The sequence below is a fragment of the Gymnoscopelus microlampas genome (assembly GCF_963454915.1).
Source record: "Gymnoscopelus microlampas genome assembly, chromosome: 12".
Lineage (NCBI taxonomy): Eukaryota > Metazoa > Chordata > Actinopteri > Myctophiformes > Myctophidae > Gymnoscopelus > Gymnoscopelus microlampas.
This window is the reverse complement of record NC_139949.1, coordinates 34,253,008-34,270,064: the sequence shown is the minus strand read 5'-3', so window position 1 is coordinate 34,270,064 and position 17,057 is coordinate 34,253,008. Positions and strand designations below refer to the sequence as shown.

The 17,057-nt window shown below is 40.8% G+C and overlaps 1 protein-coding gene across 1 annotated transcript in view; it reads right to left on the bottom strand.

Moving 5' to 3' along the window:
- Positions 1 to 966: 966 nt before the first annotated feature.
- LOC311056610 (A disintegrin and metalloproteinase with thrombospondin motifs 2-like) overlaps positions 967 to 17,057 on the bottom strand; it is a 55,216-nt gene continuing 39,125 nt past the window's right edge. Inside the window, exons 15-25 of the mRNA XM_084073358.1 lie at positions 16,528 to 16,661; positions 15,801 to 15,924; positions 15,179 to 15,259; positions 14,472 to 14,635; positions 13,578 to 13,734; positions 11,920 to 12,052; positions 11,297 to 11,504; positions 10,880 to 11,009; positions 10,536 to 10,610; positions 4,327 to 4,486; positions 967 to 3,891 (exon numbers count right to left, since the gene is read on the bottom strand). Coding sequence (XP_083929484.1) covers positions 2,913 to 3,891; positions 4,327 to 4,486; positions 10,536 to 10,610; positions 10,880 to 11,009; positions 11,297 to 11,504; positions 11,920 to 12,052; positions 13,578 to 13,734; positions 14,472 to 14,635; positions 15,179 to 15,259; positions 15,801 to 15,924; positions 16,528 to 16,661 — 2,345 coding nt within the window. The 3' untranslated portion in view covers positions 967 to 2,912. The remainder of the gene's footprint in view (positions 3,892 to 4,326; positions 4,487 to 10,535; positions 10,611 to 10,879; positions 11,010 to 11,296; positions 11,505 to 11,919; positions 12,053 to 13,577; positions 13,735 to 14,471; positions 14,636 to 15,178; positions 15,260 to 15,800; positions 15,925 to 16,527; positions 16,662 to 17,057) is intronic.

The window sequence follows — 17,057 nt, the reverse complement described above, 5'->3', positions numbered from 1 at the left end:
ATAGAAAGATGAAGAGGAGGTTGTCTGCATGCTAGTGTTTTTACTTAGTATTAACTGGGTAAGTATCCCCTTTCATTACAGGTCCTGTTTCATCACTGATGGTCCGTCCCAGTGCATCCAGGAGATTTTTCTTTCATAATATTGTAAATTAACATTTATTCAGTATCGTCTTTAATCTAGGTAGGTTGATATGAAACAATATATCCTTTCCTTACAGGATGTTCAAAACATGCTTGTTTGTGCAACACTTTATGTTAAGCTTTGTATTTTGTGTTTCACTTGTTTCCACAGAGCTGGCAGAGGATGTCACGACAGCAAATCAAAATCAAGGGTCCCCTTATATGGCTATTAGTCCTGCTGCATGGCCTCTATCTACAACCACAACAGGCCGGGAGTCTAAAATATGGGTGTAGATGAGTTGAAGACAGCCAAGAGATGCACAGAGTCTGGACACAACCGTATGAATGTAAGAATATGCCCTTTCTGTTTATAAAATGTCCACACACTATAGCACCATAATGAACATTTCATTCTTCAAATAATCAGCTCACAATTGCTTGTGCAATGCCATGTTGTCTTGAAAGAGTTTGAATGAACAAAAAGAGTTCAAACCTGCAGATGAAAATCCAAGCAGATACATGCACAAGATGAGGAACTACACAGGATAACAGAGATTGCGATCTGGCAAGGAACAAACTGAACAGCAGAGTTTAGATGGATTAGCAGAATGGTTTGCAGGTGTGAGAGTCCAGTATTGAATGGTTGGAATTGAATTAACTGAGTTAGGAGATTGACAGGGAGGGACCAAGAAACATTTTTGATTTTAGTTATCATTTTGGTTGTGATTTAAAACCAGTAAAAGTAGAAATGGGAAACAAATGGGAGGAATAAAACAAGCATGTGCTACCACTCACACTTCCTGACACACTACTGTTAACACGATACAGAAAACACAATCGCTTTTATTCAAATGCAGATTTATTAAATTATCAAAACTCTCCAGACTTTTTTTTCTCAAAACAAAAACATACATACCGACATAAAAAAAAAGACATTTTGTGTAATATGTGGTGACTGTGGTAATGCAGGAAGGGCGAGATAGCTAGGAGAAGCCTCGTGCATGAAGTGTGACAAACATAAGGATTCTGGCCTGTTTACCAGTTTTGTCTTTGTAAAAAAAGTAAAAGACAGTGGCAATTTTTTCAAAAATAAATACAGTATTGCGTGATGGCAGTGTTCTGTACAGAAGCAGTTGCTTTGTGCTGTGTGAGTTAAGCTTGACATGGTATATTTCAATATTTTTGCAAAGTCAACAGAAATTCCAGAAACATGATCATCCTTCTGTGTTGCATAAACGCATATTGAATTGTGGGACAGAGAGATTATTTTATCAATTAAATGATATTTAAAAGAAAAACAAAAAGTGTTTAATGATCACATTTTTGATTTTAGTTATCATTTTGGTTGTGATTTAAAACCAGTAAAAGTAGAAATGGTTCTGCTGGATGTAGCATAGGGGATCTGAGTTGTACTAAACATTGTGTAAAATGTGTGTTTTAAAAAATCACACACATTGATTTGAAAAGTGTAAACCGTATAACTAGTAGAAATTCACTTGAACTAAGTGCTATTTTTTATTTTATTCACACATACTGTTGTATAGAATTAGAGACTGAAGCTGTCCACATTCTCAGTAGAATTTGGTTATGGTTTTATTATACCATAACATAACCTGAACAAAACAATCACAAATTGTAACCTGTGATAATCCTCTTGTCTTGACCAACCTCCTGTGGTTCTGAACAAGGTTTTGCTGTCTGACTCAAACATAATTACATTCTAGAACAGTGGTTTCCAATTTTTTCAGCCATTGACTTCCCTACACAATTCAATGTCTACTTGTAGCCAGTGCCAGAGGCACTTTGTAGGAAGATAATAGGCCTGGACAGAGAATGACAATTTTTGATTTAGTAATTTTTTTTAATTATTTTTTAAACTTTTAGCCAAAAAACATTACTAAATCAAGAATTGAAAGATTGTGTATAACAAAAAGAAAGAATTCCACATTCCATAAATTATCTCAACATTCAAAATCATCATGATTGTCTGGTAGGTTATTGACCCCCAGCTTAAGGGGGACATGCTGACTCTAGATTCAATTAAATCTAGCTCTAGATTGTGGGGAATCCGTTATCTCTAAATCCTGGGAATAGAAAGGAAATAATTATTGGACATTTATGTCTGCATTGACTGACTCTGCAGTCCATCCCTTTCTTTAGAGTGCATTTGGGGACAAGTGGGCGAGCCATAGAAACAAGCTGCATGTGTGCATTCGAAGGTGCTAGCAACTGAGTGTGCCTGGTGTGTGCGAGCATGTGTATGTGACTAAGTGCGTTTGATGTGTCTAAGTCAGGGGTCTTCAACATTTTTCAGGCCAAGGACCCCATAGCTGAGAGTAAGATGAAGCAGGGATCCCCACTACATATTGTGTAAAATTGTGTTCATTCATTCGTTCATTCAACTTTTTCATAGATTTCATAGACTTCAACACTACCATAGTGTAGTGTTGTGTTGGATTCATGTTAATGTGTATTTTCATACAATTAACCACTTAACCCGCACCCGCAACTTTGCTGGAAATAGCAATAGCAGATCTACAAGCTCACAAACCCTCGCAATGCGAGGCGTTGTGAGCTTGCAGATGTGATATTTTTGGCTAATGTTCCCCTCAGAATAGGGATGTTAGGGTTCAAGTGGTCAATGTAAAAAAGAATCCTATCACGCAAAGATTTGTCAAATTGACTTAATTCTGACCCCCTTGGGTCCCGGACCCCCTGTTGAAGACCCCTGGTCTAAGTTATTCATTTGACATACATGTATTTATGTCCTTGTGTATGTCTGCTTTGTGTGTCTCAATGTCCTCCATATGTCCTCACAGCTTTGCGAGCTCTCGCCGGCAGGTCTTTCGTCCTACTAGTTCTCTGGAGCAGATCCTTTCTGCGCTTCTCGTTCAGAAGCTCTTGGATGCGCTTGTTTTGAGTTCGCTCGCGGAACGGAGGCATCCGGGGCACAAAATGGTTCTGGAGACCCCTGGAGATCTCGCTGTCCAGTCCCACGATCCGATACGGGACCTCGTCCACCGAGTTGTTCTCTTTCTTCTCCTCTCTCTCACTGGGGAAGGAAGTGGGCGTGGGAGGCCATGGGGCGGCGGACGTAGGCTTTGCCTCTTTAATCTTAGTTTTACGCCTTCTCAGCTTGTTTTTGTACACGACTGTCGTAGTAGTGGTCGGTCCCTCTCTGATGATGTCATCAACGCGGCCCCCAAACAACGGCCGGGTAGTGTGGAACCACCTGATAGCATTGGTCCTGGCTGTTGACGGTGGGGGGCTTGTGGTTACCATGGTTACAGCAGCAGGGGGCCTTGTAGTTGATGTAAATTTCTTCCTGAACAAGTGGGGTGAAGCCGTTCTCCTCGGTCGCCTCGTAGTGGATCTTCGAGTGGTGGTAGAAGTCATTGTCATCGTACTGCCAGTAGTAGGTCTAGTAGATGTAGGAGCCGTGGTAGTAGTGGCAGTAGTAGTAGTAGCAGGAGTCGTAGTAGCCACAGTGGTAGGAGTGGCAGTAGTAGTACTAGTAGCAGTAGTAGTACTTGTAGCTGTCGTAGTAGCCATGGTGGTAGGAGTGGCAGTACTAGTGGGGATATCGGAAGTGGTCCAAGGGGTCATGGTTCCCTCTCTGACTGAGTATTCATCATAATCTTCATACTCTACATAGACAAAGTCAGTAGTGCTCCCCGGGTCGGTAGGCAGTGGGCTAGCAGTGTAGCTGGAGGGTGGCGACATGGTCCTAGAGGTCCACATGGTGCTTGGTTCTGTGGTGGAGGTCCATGGTCTAGAAGGAGAGGACAGATCAGAATTATTTATTTATCTACAACTTCTTTTCATCTGGATTAGAATATGCATTAATGCCTGCCCATCATCCATGACTAACCTGCTATTGAAGCAGTGTGTAAGAACTAGTACTTTACAAACACTAGTTTTCACCATTAAAAAGATGGTTTAGATTTAGTCCTGCCTAAATTTGGGCGTATCAGGTCTGTTTATGGCTATGTCTGAATCAGAGTGACGTGGCCATGGTCCGCCCGCCGGCCAGCCAGCCCTCCCATTAGCCAATGTAATATATTTTAATATAGGAAAATAGTAAATCTGCAACCTACAAGCTCATAGATCGGTTATTTTTGAATAGTCGAAGTATAAAACAGGGCTTAAGTGGTTAACACTGAGGATTTGACATCAGATGAGTGTAGAGAAACCTCTTTTGAGTTACCTGCTCCATGGCTCCGTTGCCATGGTGATGCTTGGTGCAGTGGTGAAGTTTCCCATACTGCAGGACTTGCAGCACATCTGTTTGTAGCCGGCGATGTGGCAATACCGACTCAGCACCTCCATACGACAGAATACTGATTGATCACCACGGCAACGCTGCCCTACAAATGACACAAGGAAGGCACCTGTCATCCATTCTGTGTGATCAATCAAAGCGTCTCAGAAGAGGGTGAAAGTCCCTGTTTTGGGCAAATCTTCAGAAGTTTTCAATTTCTTTTAAAAATGTTTCAACAATAGGGAAAATAGCTATTTACAAGATCACAACGTGTAGCGATGCGATATGTTGCGAGTTTATGGATTAGCTATTTTAGCTATTTGCCGTACAAGTATAATATATCACTTAAGTGGTTAAAGGCTCAATCCAGGATTGTTTTGAACATATTAGGTATTCTCACCCATTCACCAACATTACCAATACAAACAAATCTATTACAGCCCCAACATACAGAAAATACTGTTTAAAAATAAAGTATCTGTTCTAGAGGTTAGTCAATGCCTGAGTCAATAACCTAGAGTATAAATACATGTCTCTCTCCACTGCTATTTAAAATAAATTGGTGGTGGGCTACCCATTTTTATATCACTGGTTGGGCTTTTAAAACCAGTGGGTACTACTAGTTTGAAGTGAACTGGCTAGCAGGGCGCTTATACATGGGTTTCACTGAGTCTTTCAATTAAGAGATGAGCCCAATATCTGGTGAATAAGTTTAGAATTTAAAAAGTTCAGCATGTCTTTTTAACGGCACTAACTTTGTGAAAAACAGTAGTCTTACATAAATGACAGCATACACAATGTTTCACCTTTTTACTATTGTGTGGTCTTACCGTCTTGGAAACAAAATAAAAGTAAAATATATTTTATATAAAATATATAATCTGTGGAGATTTAAAGTTAGGCAAACCTGACATCCATACAGACCAGCAGACAACAGCAGAGCAGGACAAAAAGACAAAGGTGGAAGCAGCATTGCTACTGTAGTAGCCTTGGTTCAACAGGAAACCGGAAGTTCATTTGCTCAGTTATTCTATTATTGCGATCATTTACACTGCAATTCTTAGTGGCAGCCATGTTATCTGAGATGAATGGTAAGGTCAAAGAATTGCTGGTTAGGATGTGGTGGCTCTTACAAAAGACTAAAGCCTGATGTGATGTACACTTCTTTGCGTGCCATTGTCGTGTGCCGGAAATAGCATATTTACAGATTTGCTTATGGCATCTGCTATTGAATATGAATGAGTATAAATTAAGCATTTGTGTGGGCACGATAGGGATACAGGAAGAGTGGGCATCTAACACACTGTAGGCACCTCAACATTAAATTGGCAATTTCCATCCTAAATATAAACCATTAAGAATTTGAAAAATGGTCTGAAGTAAAGTGACAAAAGCTACTTGTGTTATACAGTATGTGCAGAAGAGGAATGTGATATAAGGTAAAGACAAGTGTAGAGGTATGTGGGTAGGTACAGTATGTAGACGGGACATGGTAGGCCTACCAGGATGAAATGCATGTGGCATGTCCTATTTGTTCCCAACATGGGAAAGAGGTACACGTAGGTCATCAAGATCTATGTGCGTCGACATGAGGGAGTGGTAGAATATGAGAGAATCCTCCTACCAAATATTGGGCATGGACTCAAAGAGTCTCCACCAGTTTAATAGCGCAAGAGTTGTACTGTAAATCACATCCTGATGATTGGTTAACCATGCAAAGCTACCATGCTAGACTTTTCTCTCCGTCTCTATTCACATGATACACCTGACACTGCACCCTAAGTAATGACACTTTGATCAGCTAGCATAGATGTTTCCCCCCCAGCTATTTTCTTTGGAACATCAAAAGCAAAAAACAAAATCATATTTCCAACTATGGATGAGTTTTCCCTTTTTTTTTGTCATTTAGCTTTGAAATGATTATACAGAAACCTTCCAGAAAGAACGAGTCAATACAACATTTACTGTAGATGTCTGTCAGTCCATCCATCCATTAAACAAATAATAGTGCAATTCCTTCGACAAGCTGTTTACTTTAGACACCCCGCTTTTACAATGATGAAGCGGAGGTTCTGGTTATGAGTCTTAAACACACCATGTCCAGTTTAAAGGCAGAAGCGATGTAAAATGTTCATGGCACAAAATATGTTTTTCTTTTCTTCAAACAAATTCTTTGTCCTTTGTCCAATGACCAATATTTACAATGTGGGTGCGGAGCCACTTCCTATCAGCTTCTGTAGCCAGTGAATCCAACAGATTTGTGGGCCAATGTGTTATTTGCCCTTTTGATGCAATAGACCTGTTTCACAGCAGCGTGAAGGCCCTGACGTCATGTGAGGCCGCTTGTTCACCATAATTGCAACGCAATTACAGATAAATTCAACCGCGTCAACCAGAATGGAAAGATGGAGATCCTGTAACACACACTTGCACTTTTCTATTCTGTTCACTTCGGTGTGTACTCTCTTTCTCTTCTCTTGGTTTATTTTGGTGGTCTGTGTCCCACATGGATGCTCCAAAATAACAGGCTATGATGGCGCGCTCACCTGACGCCCACCGCGTTAATTGACTCGAGCGAAACGAGCGTCTGATACCTTCTATGTGTCAAGAATGTGTGTTGTATTCAGGCCTAACAGAGTCAGGGTGCTGCTATTGTGCATGTTGGCTCTCTGGTAAAGCTCTGCTACACTAAATGGAAGGGAACCTTAATTGGTATACTGTAACCCCAATTAGTATAATTGGCAACACCTGTGTTACCATACTAAGTGAATAGAGCATCGCAGTTGCGCAGAATCCGGGTGCCGGAAGTAAATACTCAATGCATTTTTCCCATTGACTTTTCCAAAAATATTTATATCAATGAATTTAAGCCTAGAATCAAGCCATCCAGGATTCTGGTGAATCATGACCATAAAACCTTTTTTTCTGTGATTTTTAAAATTTTATATTTAATGATATGATATACTATGTTTAATAAATACCCTTTGTTTTGCCGTTTTCAAAAAAGTTTTTTCACAGAATCAAACGTTTTATGGTCATGATTCACCAGAATCCTGGATAGCTTGATTCTAGGCTTAAATTAATTTATATAAATATTTTCGGAAAAGTCAATGGGAAAAATGCATTGAGTATTTACTTCCGGCAACTGGAAGTGGGCGGGAACTGCGACGCTCTATATGGCTGCCATGAAAAAGGTCTATTTTTGCAACCTGGTACTGTATACTCCTGAGGCTATGAGATCACAATTCTATGTTCTACCTTTGTTTGGAATAGTTATTTAAGCATTCTCACCCCAACACCACCCACCAGTCTCTTAACTATAACCATGGTTCGGATCATAACACTTTTGTTCCTCACTTACACATCCAAACACATTTTCTTTTCTCCATCAGATATCATTAATAGCACAAACATTTTAACATATCATTTAAAGGTGGTGTAAGTTCTTTGTTAAGAAAAGCTCTATATTTTTTATAGTATCGTTGCTATATAGAGTTTTTGTTCAGTAACAGAGGTCTGACCATCTCTTTAGTACTGTAAATATAAAATACATTTTTAGGTTGGTTGCCAATTTCATCTGGAAAGGGTACCCATTTCTCAGCTTCAATTGTTGAACTGTTCCAGTTCCAATTTTGTCTGCTCATTCGGTCCATCCCTTCCAATTTGACTTGTTTATCCTGTATGAGTTAGTTCCCTCTCCTATGAAATTGGTATCCTGACCTGAAAATGGATTTTCTGTTTACTAAGGAGCTGTAGAGATAGGGAGACCCCTGTTACTGAACAAAAACTAGCAATATTTCCTATTCCTAATATAGATACATTTAACACTTATTTAAAAAAGAAAATCCACTTTGGCCTACAGTTTGTAATGAACACTGAGGATTTTTACTGTGCAGTGATACTAGCATGTGAGCTAATATTATATGTTTGCTTACAAGTTTTCATGTATTTAGTCATAAGAGGCTATACTGGCATGTAAGCTAATGTAAAGCTTCACAGGAAGAGTGGACACTTAAACATTGTGGGCACTGGGCACCTCAATGTTAAATTGGCTATTTTTTCCAAAATGTAAAAAAAGAAGAATTTGGAAATCTAATGTAATGTAAAGTGGACATGATTTGTACACATGATTTGAAGATGCACGGTACATAATTATCAGACCTAAATGTACCCGTGAACTTCTTTTTTATGCCCCTAATGACTGGCTAGCCACAGTTTTTTAAATTATTTTTGCAATTTATAGCAATTGTAGACATATTAGTCCTTAAATGTCAAATGTTCAAGCAAGTTCAAATCATATTTACTTCAAAACATTTTCCAAATTCTTTATTTTTTTACATTTCGGGAAAAAATGCCGATTTAACATTGAGGTTCCCACTCTTCCGGTTACCAGGGCCGGCCCTAGGATTTTCGTGGCCCTAAGCAAGATTTTTTTTGTGGCCCCCTAGTGGTTGTGGCCCTAAGCGACCGCTTATGTTGCTTATGGCAGCGGCCGGCCCTGCCGGTTACTCATGTGCTTACATGCTCATTAGCCTCTCATGGATAAAGGCAAAGCAACTTTAACTTATTTGGCTGTTTCCTGAATGCCTGGATAACTGTACAGTATGATAACAGGTATTAAAGGGGGTGTAAGTGAAACATTTTGTAAAAATAAATAAATGCACTCGTTGTTAGAAAGTGTCAGTCTGTCAGTAACAGGGGTCTCCACATCTCTCCACCTCTTTAGTAAACAGAAAATAAATAGTCACTATCGGGATACCAATTGTATCCAATCAGGAAAAAGAACCCCACAAAGATAATTTATCATCTTAAAGGGATATTTCACTTTCAAAACAAGAAAGAAAATGACTTGAAGTCATATTCTACCAGGTGCTGTGTGTGTGTGTGTGTGTGTGTGTGTGTGTGTGTGTGTGTGTGTGTGTGTGTGTGTGTGTGTGTGTGTGTGTTTGTTTTCATAGACCTGATTACTTGTTTTTCGGAATGCTTATTTCTCTCGCCAAACCTGGCAACATAATTTGCGACGCGAAACGCTAATAATGTTTTTTATATAAGTGGTGGCAACATTTTTAGACACCACACAGGTCTTCCCAACAATAGCGAAGATTGAAGTCAGTGTGAACATGGCCAAATAATAACTTAATAGCCAAACTAGGTCTAATGAAGCACGCTAGCATTTAGGCTAACTGTGTTAGCCTGAGGCTGCAGTACAACTTGCACTGTCTGCTCTGCAACTGTTGCAGTGTGAATGAGGGGAGCGGAGAGCGGAGGGCTGTTACTGTGGGGGGCGGGCCGTCTCCCCATTCGTGTGGCCATTGGCTTCAAGGAGTGAAGGACAGCCAGGACAGCCAATGACGCAAATGTGTCGAAAATATGTCTAATGCAAATCTGTAATATGTCGACCTCTGCTCTGACGATTCTTAGACTCAGGCGCTCTTCGAGCACCTGGTAAAAACTTTTGGTCATTTTATCGTCTACTCAGGCTTTTGTGAACCCCCCAGACAGTTTCGATTCAGTATCTAAATACTGAATTGAGCAACTTAAAAACTGTCTGGGGGGTTCACAAAGGCCTGAGTAGACGATAAAATGACCAAATGTTTTTTTGAAAGTGAAATATCCCTTTAAATTTTATAGTATTCCATTTCCAATTGTCTGCTAATTATTTTGTTTTGTTTCATCACTTTCAATACCACTCGTGTCCATTACAGTGTCCTGTATGAATTCACTCTTCTCATTGGATGAATTGGTATCCTAACCTGGTATTTTCTGTTTACTAAAGAGATGGAGAGACCCCTGTTACTGAACAAACACTGTATAGCAATACTTAGTATCAGAATATAGAGCTATTTAACACTTATTTGGACAAAAATATCACTTACACCTCCTTTAAGAGTTGGTATTGCCTAGGTTACACCCCAGAAAACCCTAAAAGGTTTATCTATGGAAAGAGGTTAGCAGCGATGCAAAGTGATCAGAAAAGTATAAGCAGTGATGTTAAAGGGAGACACACAACAGTTTGTTGTGGAGAAGTCTGCAGATTCAGAAGTGAAGGAGACAGTCAACAGCCAGCAAAAGAGACAGGGTTCGAATCCAGCCGCAGGACGGAGGCATGAAGACGAGAGAAGAGGAAGAAGAGGAGGAGGGGAGGTGTTGTTTACTGGAGGAGATCTTGGGAGCTGGGAACTGAGGATTGGATCTGGAGAGCCATTGGATGATGGAGTTCCGCTGGTCACCTGCAGGGGGAAACCACAGACACCACAGTTAGTCCAATTAGACCAGCCAGTTAGATCAAGTAGTGGTATGACAAGAGTACCCCAGGGCTCTATACTAGGTCTGCTAGTATTTCTCTCTAGACTGAATCTCTTCGCCTACAATAGACAATCTACAATTTGTGAGCTTATAGATTTTCAGCAAATGTTCTCCATAGAATAGGGACACTAGGGTCCATGTGGTTATAATGTTGTGCCCATCAAATAGCAGTAACCGTTGTTATTCTTCTCACCGTTGCAGGGCATGAGTTGGCAGGTGCGGGTTACGATGGGTTTGGTTTCTCTGCAGAGCCCCACTGAGTTGTCTGGACTGTTACACTGAACCTGACGCTCCTGGGTGCCGTTCCCACAGCTTACTGAGCACTGAGACACACACACACACACACACACACACACACACACACACACACACACACACACACACACACACACACACACACACACACACACACACACACACACACACACACACACACACACACACACACACACACACACACACACACACACACACACACACCACACGCACAGAGCTTTGTAGAATTATAGGAGGATAACACTATTCAGAAGTGCGTCAGAAGTGCACTATATGAATACTACTACTACTATTATTATTAGTAGTATTACTATAGTCTGTATGAAGTCCTTACCTGGGACCAGGGCCCGGCTCTCCAGACTGCAGGACAGAGGATTCTGTTGCATGGCCTCTTGCCTTCTGGTCTGTCATCGTTACACATCTTACTGTTGATAGAACGCTGCTCCCCGCTGGGCTGAGGCTGCTGGCACCCCACCCAACGAGCCTGATACCCCGTCTGTCCACAAGAGGCACTGCACTCCCCCCACTCACCTGTCTGCCAGCTAAGCGGGAAAGAGAAGAGATAGGAAGAGGGGGTGGGGGTGGTGGTCAGAGAGAGAGAGAGAGAGGCACAGAGTGAAATGAGAGAAAAGAGAGGGAGGAGAGGAAGTGAGTGACATGTCTACAAATCCTAGGTCTGTGTTCAAAATACTGTCATGATTCTAGTCTCTAACGTTATTTAACAGATCCTGAAATCCTACATCCTACTACGTGAGGGGTCAGATTCACGAAATTCTCCCAAAAAACATTCTTCTCATGTTTCCTCCTATGATAAAACATTTGATCAAATGGAACAAATGTAGAAGTGCAGTGTGTGTGTGTGTGTGTGTGTGTGTGTGTGTGTGTGTGTGTGTGTGTGTGTGTGTGTGTGTGTGTGTGTGTGTGTGTGCGCGCGCGCGCGTGCAGTGCATTGCGTACTCAGGTTGCGTGCAGGGTTGCATGTTGCAGTTTCTGCTGATGGCCCTGGGCTTGTTGATGTCCATGCAGAGAGTGCGAGTGACCATCTTCCCATCAGCTTTCCGCCTGCAGCCAAAACGTGTGTACTGTTTCCCTGGTAACAAGACAGAACAAACACAGTAAAATCCTCAGTGTTCATTTAACTTCAAAAAGTGTACAAATGGAACCTGTAAGGGTCCCGTAGGGACAGTAAGGATTTTAATGTGTCCTGTACAAGACAGAACAAAGCGGATCACCAACTGTACATGTAAAATTGATATGATTCCTGACAAGTCTGTCTCCCTATTCTCCTGTCATTCTTTAAGTAGTCTCTCTCCCTCTCTTTCTCTCATTCACTATCTCTGTTTCTCTCAGGCACGTGCACATGCCATTTGCCCTCAGAGTTGAAACGTGCCATTTTGTACGTGCCAAATGGTTTTATTTCAATCAATCAACGTTGCATCTTCCGACGTTCTGAATCCATTTTGTAATGAAAAGCAGAACCTCCCCAGTCCCAGTTCGGTTACAGTGAATGGTGTCAATCATGGAGGTGGGCACTAGCCTGGTTCCAGACCATAGACCCCGCCTACTCTCTGAGTGGACTGCCTCTTGGTCTGGTGTTGTAAATGTGAACCTTGGATTCATTCGGTACAAAATGTATTGTCCAATGAGAGTCGGAGGTGGGGATCCCTTAGGATTGGTTTAGGGAAATTCTAATCCCCTCCCCCTTGTAATCGCTTACACTGGAGCCAACGTCAGACTGAAGCTCCACGCAGCTTCAGTCTGATAATCAGGCTAGGTGGGCACTGTTTTAATTATGAAACTAGGATTAAAAAACACTTACCTTCACACTGTCATTTAATCATTACTGGCCTCGGTACTCACAAGCAAGCAAGCTAATCTAACTACCATTAAATTGCCATTATCTCCATCCTGTAGGACAACTTTTGGCAGTATACGTTTTGCAATCAATCAATCCATCAGTTTTGATTGGGAAATAAGAAGCATACATACACTCTGCTAGAAGATGCAATTACACCTCCCTTCTCATCTCCCACCCTGGATCAGTTTTTCAGCCATATGCATAGATGCATAAATATAACAAAGGATTGTGTTTAAGTAGTATGTGTGTGTGCGTGTGTTTTTGAATATCGTCGCTGTCAGGCAGAAACCTTGTACCTCCATATTTCAACTTTTAACGTTTTCCCGTAAATGAATGCAGTGTCATAGAAAAGTACCAAAAATAGCCGATCTGCAAGCTCACAACTCGCCAATGTTGTGGGTTTTATTAATATTAAACTAATGAAAAGTATTAACAAGAGTTTGTGACTAAATAATAACATTGGAAGAAAATGGAACATAGGTTATTTTTTCCATTTCCTTAAAAGTAACAGTTTTGGGGCGTCCGCTGCCCTAGCGGTCCAGGAGTAAACCACATATAGGCTCTAATGCTCGAAGGTTTGAATCCCGATCCCGACGACCTTTCCTGCGTGTCTTTCGCCGCCTCTCTCTTCCACACTGCATACTATCAATAAAGGCAGAAAAGCCCCCCAAAAAGTAACAGTTTTGGACATACAAAGTTTCCACCCGACAGCGACGATGTAATATTCATCAGGGTGTAAATACTGTGTCTCTCCTACCTCCTCCACAGGGTTTGGAGCAGATGGACCATTTCTTCAGCGCCCATTCGTAGAAGGTCATGTCAGGCAGCAGGTTGGTCTCTATGGACGAGTACAGTTCCTTGTGAATGATGTACTTGTAGGACAGTGTCACCTTAGCGTCACCTTCAGGACGGATCTAACAGAGGGGAGATGCATTCACCCCCATTAAGAGGCCGATTCTAAAAAAGAAACTTCAAGAATCCTAACAGTTTTCAGAAATAGTGTGGCATGAAGTGACGCGCTATGAGCTTGTATATCTGCTATTTTTGAATAGCCAAAGTATAAGTTATGGTTAAAATGATTGTAAAATCTAAAATAACACAGATGCTTTCCCGGTTTTAATGGGTTAAAACATGCAAAGACTAAGTTTTGTCTCTAACTCATACTGTATGGGTCTAAATTGACACAAACCTTTTTTGATCTACAGCTGCTGTAGTTAGACCTGACACTCGCTCACACAACTCCATATTGCACCTGGTTAATCAATCATCAATCACGTATTGGCTAGTTATCCATTTAGTATCTTATCATGACCACAATGCCATATTGTACCTGGTTAATAATAGTCATTTACACATTACAATTCAGGCATTTTAGCAGACTCTTATCCATAGTGACTTGCGTGTGTGAAATCACAGTAAGCCTGAACCCTTGTCAACAAACAAGGCAAATAAGTCACATAAGTAGAGTGCAAAGAGAACATTGTAGTGCCTCGGAAAAACTAGGATACCTGGTTAACATCGAACTTAGCATCTGTCTAAACAACATGCTATCTAAATAACATTCTTATCATTTGTGGTCAAGAAAAAAACAAATATAAGCAACAAAAAAATAAAACATTTGAACAAGTAACGTCTAATTTATTAGCATTACCATGACCACAACCCCATATTTTAATGGTCCGGTGGTCTGAATGGACTCCCGGTCATCATCATTATGGTATTCCCATTCCACACCCTTCTCTATCACCACACGGGTTTCTGGGAAATCATTTTCATCGTTGAGAAACACATGTCGCGTCTCCTGGTCCTTCACCGCTAATACAGGAGAAAAAACAACAACTAGAAAACAGTCCCCTTTCCACATCAACATCATGGCAGTTTATTAACGATGGAAAATTAATCAGGTTTCATTGATGAAAATTTTGGATACATTTCAGTTCAATCTAGAGCTCATCCCAGCAGTAGGTCTCTTGTTTCGCGGTACTTTGCAATGTTGTCAATGAAATAGCTTTGGTTGTTGTCTACTGCACTGTTTCCCAAATAGTGGGTCGGGACCCATGTTTGGGTCGCGGACCATTTTTTATGGGTTGCAGGTTTATTTTTTGTTTCCTACATTTTGTTTATAATTATTATTATTTCAAAAGATTTACCAAAAAATCCCCACAAATTCTAAATTCGTACTGAGCAATTTATCATCTTTACTTGGTTATCGTGTGGGACACGATTCATTTTGTTTTCATTTGATGTATATTGTCTCTTCTAGTTAAACCTCTGAATAATTGAGGGGGAATTCACATTTAGCCTTCCTTATTTGTGACACCTGTGCTTTCACATAGTATGTGATGTACTTCCTCTTACCCAGAATGTGCGGCGTTCCTTTGAACTCCTGGATCAGCAGGTGTCTGGCTCCTTTGGGAATCTCAAGGATCTTCAGGAAGCCTAGAAAAACACAGTAAAAACTATATACCAGTAGTCTTGCATGGCCAGACTGTTGCCTCCCACAATTTTTAAATGCTTCCGGTCATACAGTCTGGAGCACGGAAGCTCTGTTGATGATCAAGAGGTAAAGCGCAATGTGAAGCCTCCTTCCCACTTCCGTTTTGTCTTTACAGTCGCGCAAATGTATCCTAATATAAATCAAAATCATCGAAGAATATATATCTTGCTGCTTAGCAGAAATGGAAATTAAAAAATTAAATGTAAAGTAATTTTAAAATATAATTTGGTGAACGGAAATGACAAACAGATGACAGCTTCCTTCTTCGGATTTCGGGGGGAGAGTGTAATTCCAGACTCTATATAGCATTCGGAGATTGTGGAATAGTTGTCTGGCTACGCAACACTAATAAACCAGTAACTAGTCTGGATCACAGTTACGGTATATCATCTAACAAGTCCAGTGAATACAAGAATTTGACTTTGTGTGTGTGTGTGTGTGTGTGTGGTGTGGACGAGTGCGTGCATGTGTGTATTACTGTACCTTGTTTCTTGGTGCTGCGTGTGAAGTTTCCCTTGATGATCTTACAGCTGCTGTTGTCCCCTCCGCATATTCCACACCTGTCTTCCTGCTTGTCTGACGCTATCTGGTAGTCACAGCCCACATGCTGCAATGCAACATGAGTAACAAAGTTCAGTTGCACTTTATTGTCCCCGAGGGAAAATTCATCCTCTGCATTTGACTCAACGAAATGCCTTCGTTTATAAAATGAGCTATACTGTACCCTTGAAACCTGTATGTTGTGAAGTGCTAATGTGCTCTTTGCTGTACTATCACCACAATCAATCAATCAATACCATTGTACCAACATGGGAAAGTGAAAACTATTGAAAATATACTCATCTCAGTTTTCTCTCTCTCCCTCTCTCATTCTCTCTCTGTCACTATTACCAGTGGTGGAAAGTAACTAAGCACTGTACTTAAGTACCATTTTGATGTATTTTGATCTACAAGTTCATAGATCTGAGCTTGTAGATCTGCTATTTTTGAAAAATCGTGAAAATGTGTGCAAATCTTTGAATATATATTGTTTATAGCGAACATTTTTAACTCTATTCTTTGCTTCTGGGAGTCCCTGGAACAAAATAATTTGAGATAGGGGTCTGCGGCTAAATACATATCATATTCTGAAAAAAACATGTTTTTTTCAGAATACTGTTGGGATCTAGAATACATTTGTAGAATTGGCTTCAGGTCTTCTATTACCCACCTCACAGTCTCCTGTGACACACACGCTGTACGGGTCTTTGTAGGAGCATGGCGTCCCATCATGCACCATTCTTTTCATGGACACAACATCGCCTGTCTCCATGGACTGACAGTATAAATTACAGCGCTCATCAGCTGGAGACAGAGAGAGAGAGAGAGAGAGAGAGAGAGAGAGAGAGAGAGAGAGAGAGAGGCAGAAACAGAGTGAGAGGGAATTTGAAAGAGAAACGGGGAGACAGAGAGATTACAGCACTTTCGTTTCCCAAACAGTGGGTGGGGACTCATGTTTGGGTCACAGACCAATTTTTATGGGACGCGACTGAATATCCCCTTTTTTTTCGTTTCCTACTTAAAAAGGTATTATATATATATATATATATATATATATACTATTTAGTAGTGAAAATAGGAGATCTATAAAGCTCGCAACGTGGCATGAAGCGACGCGTTGTGAGCTTGTAGATCTGCTAGCCTATTTTCACTAGTTTGGGTTCCGGGCAAACACCTAATTTCTCTTTTGGGTCTTGAGCT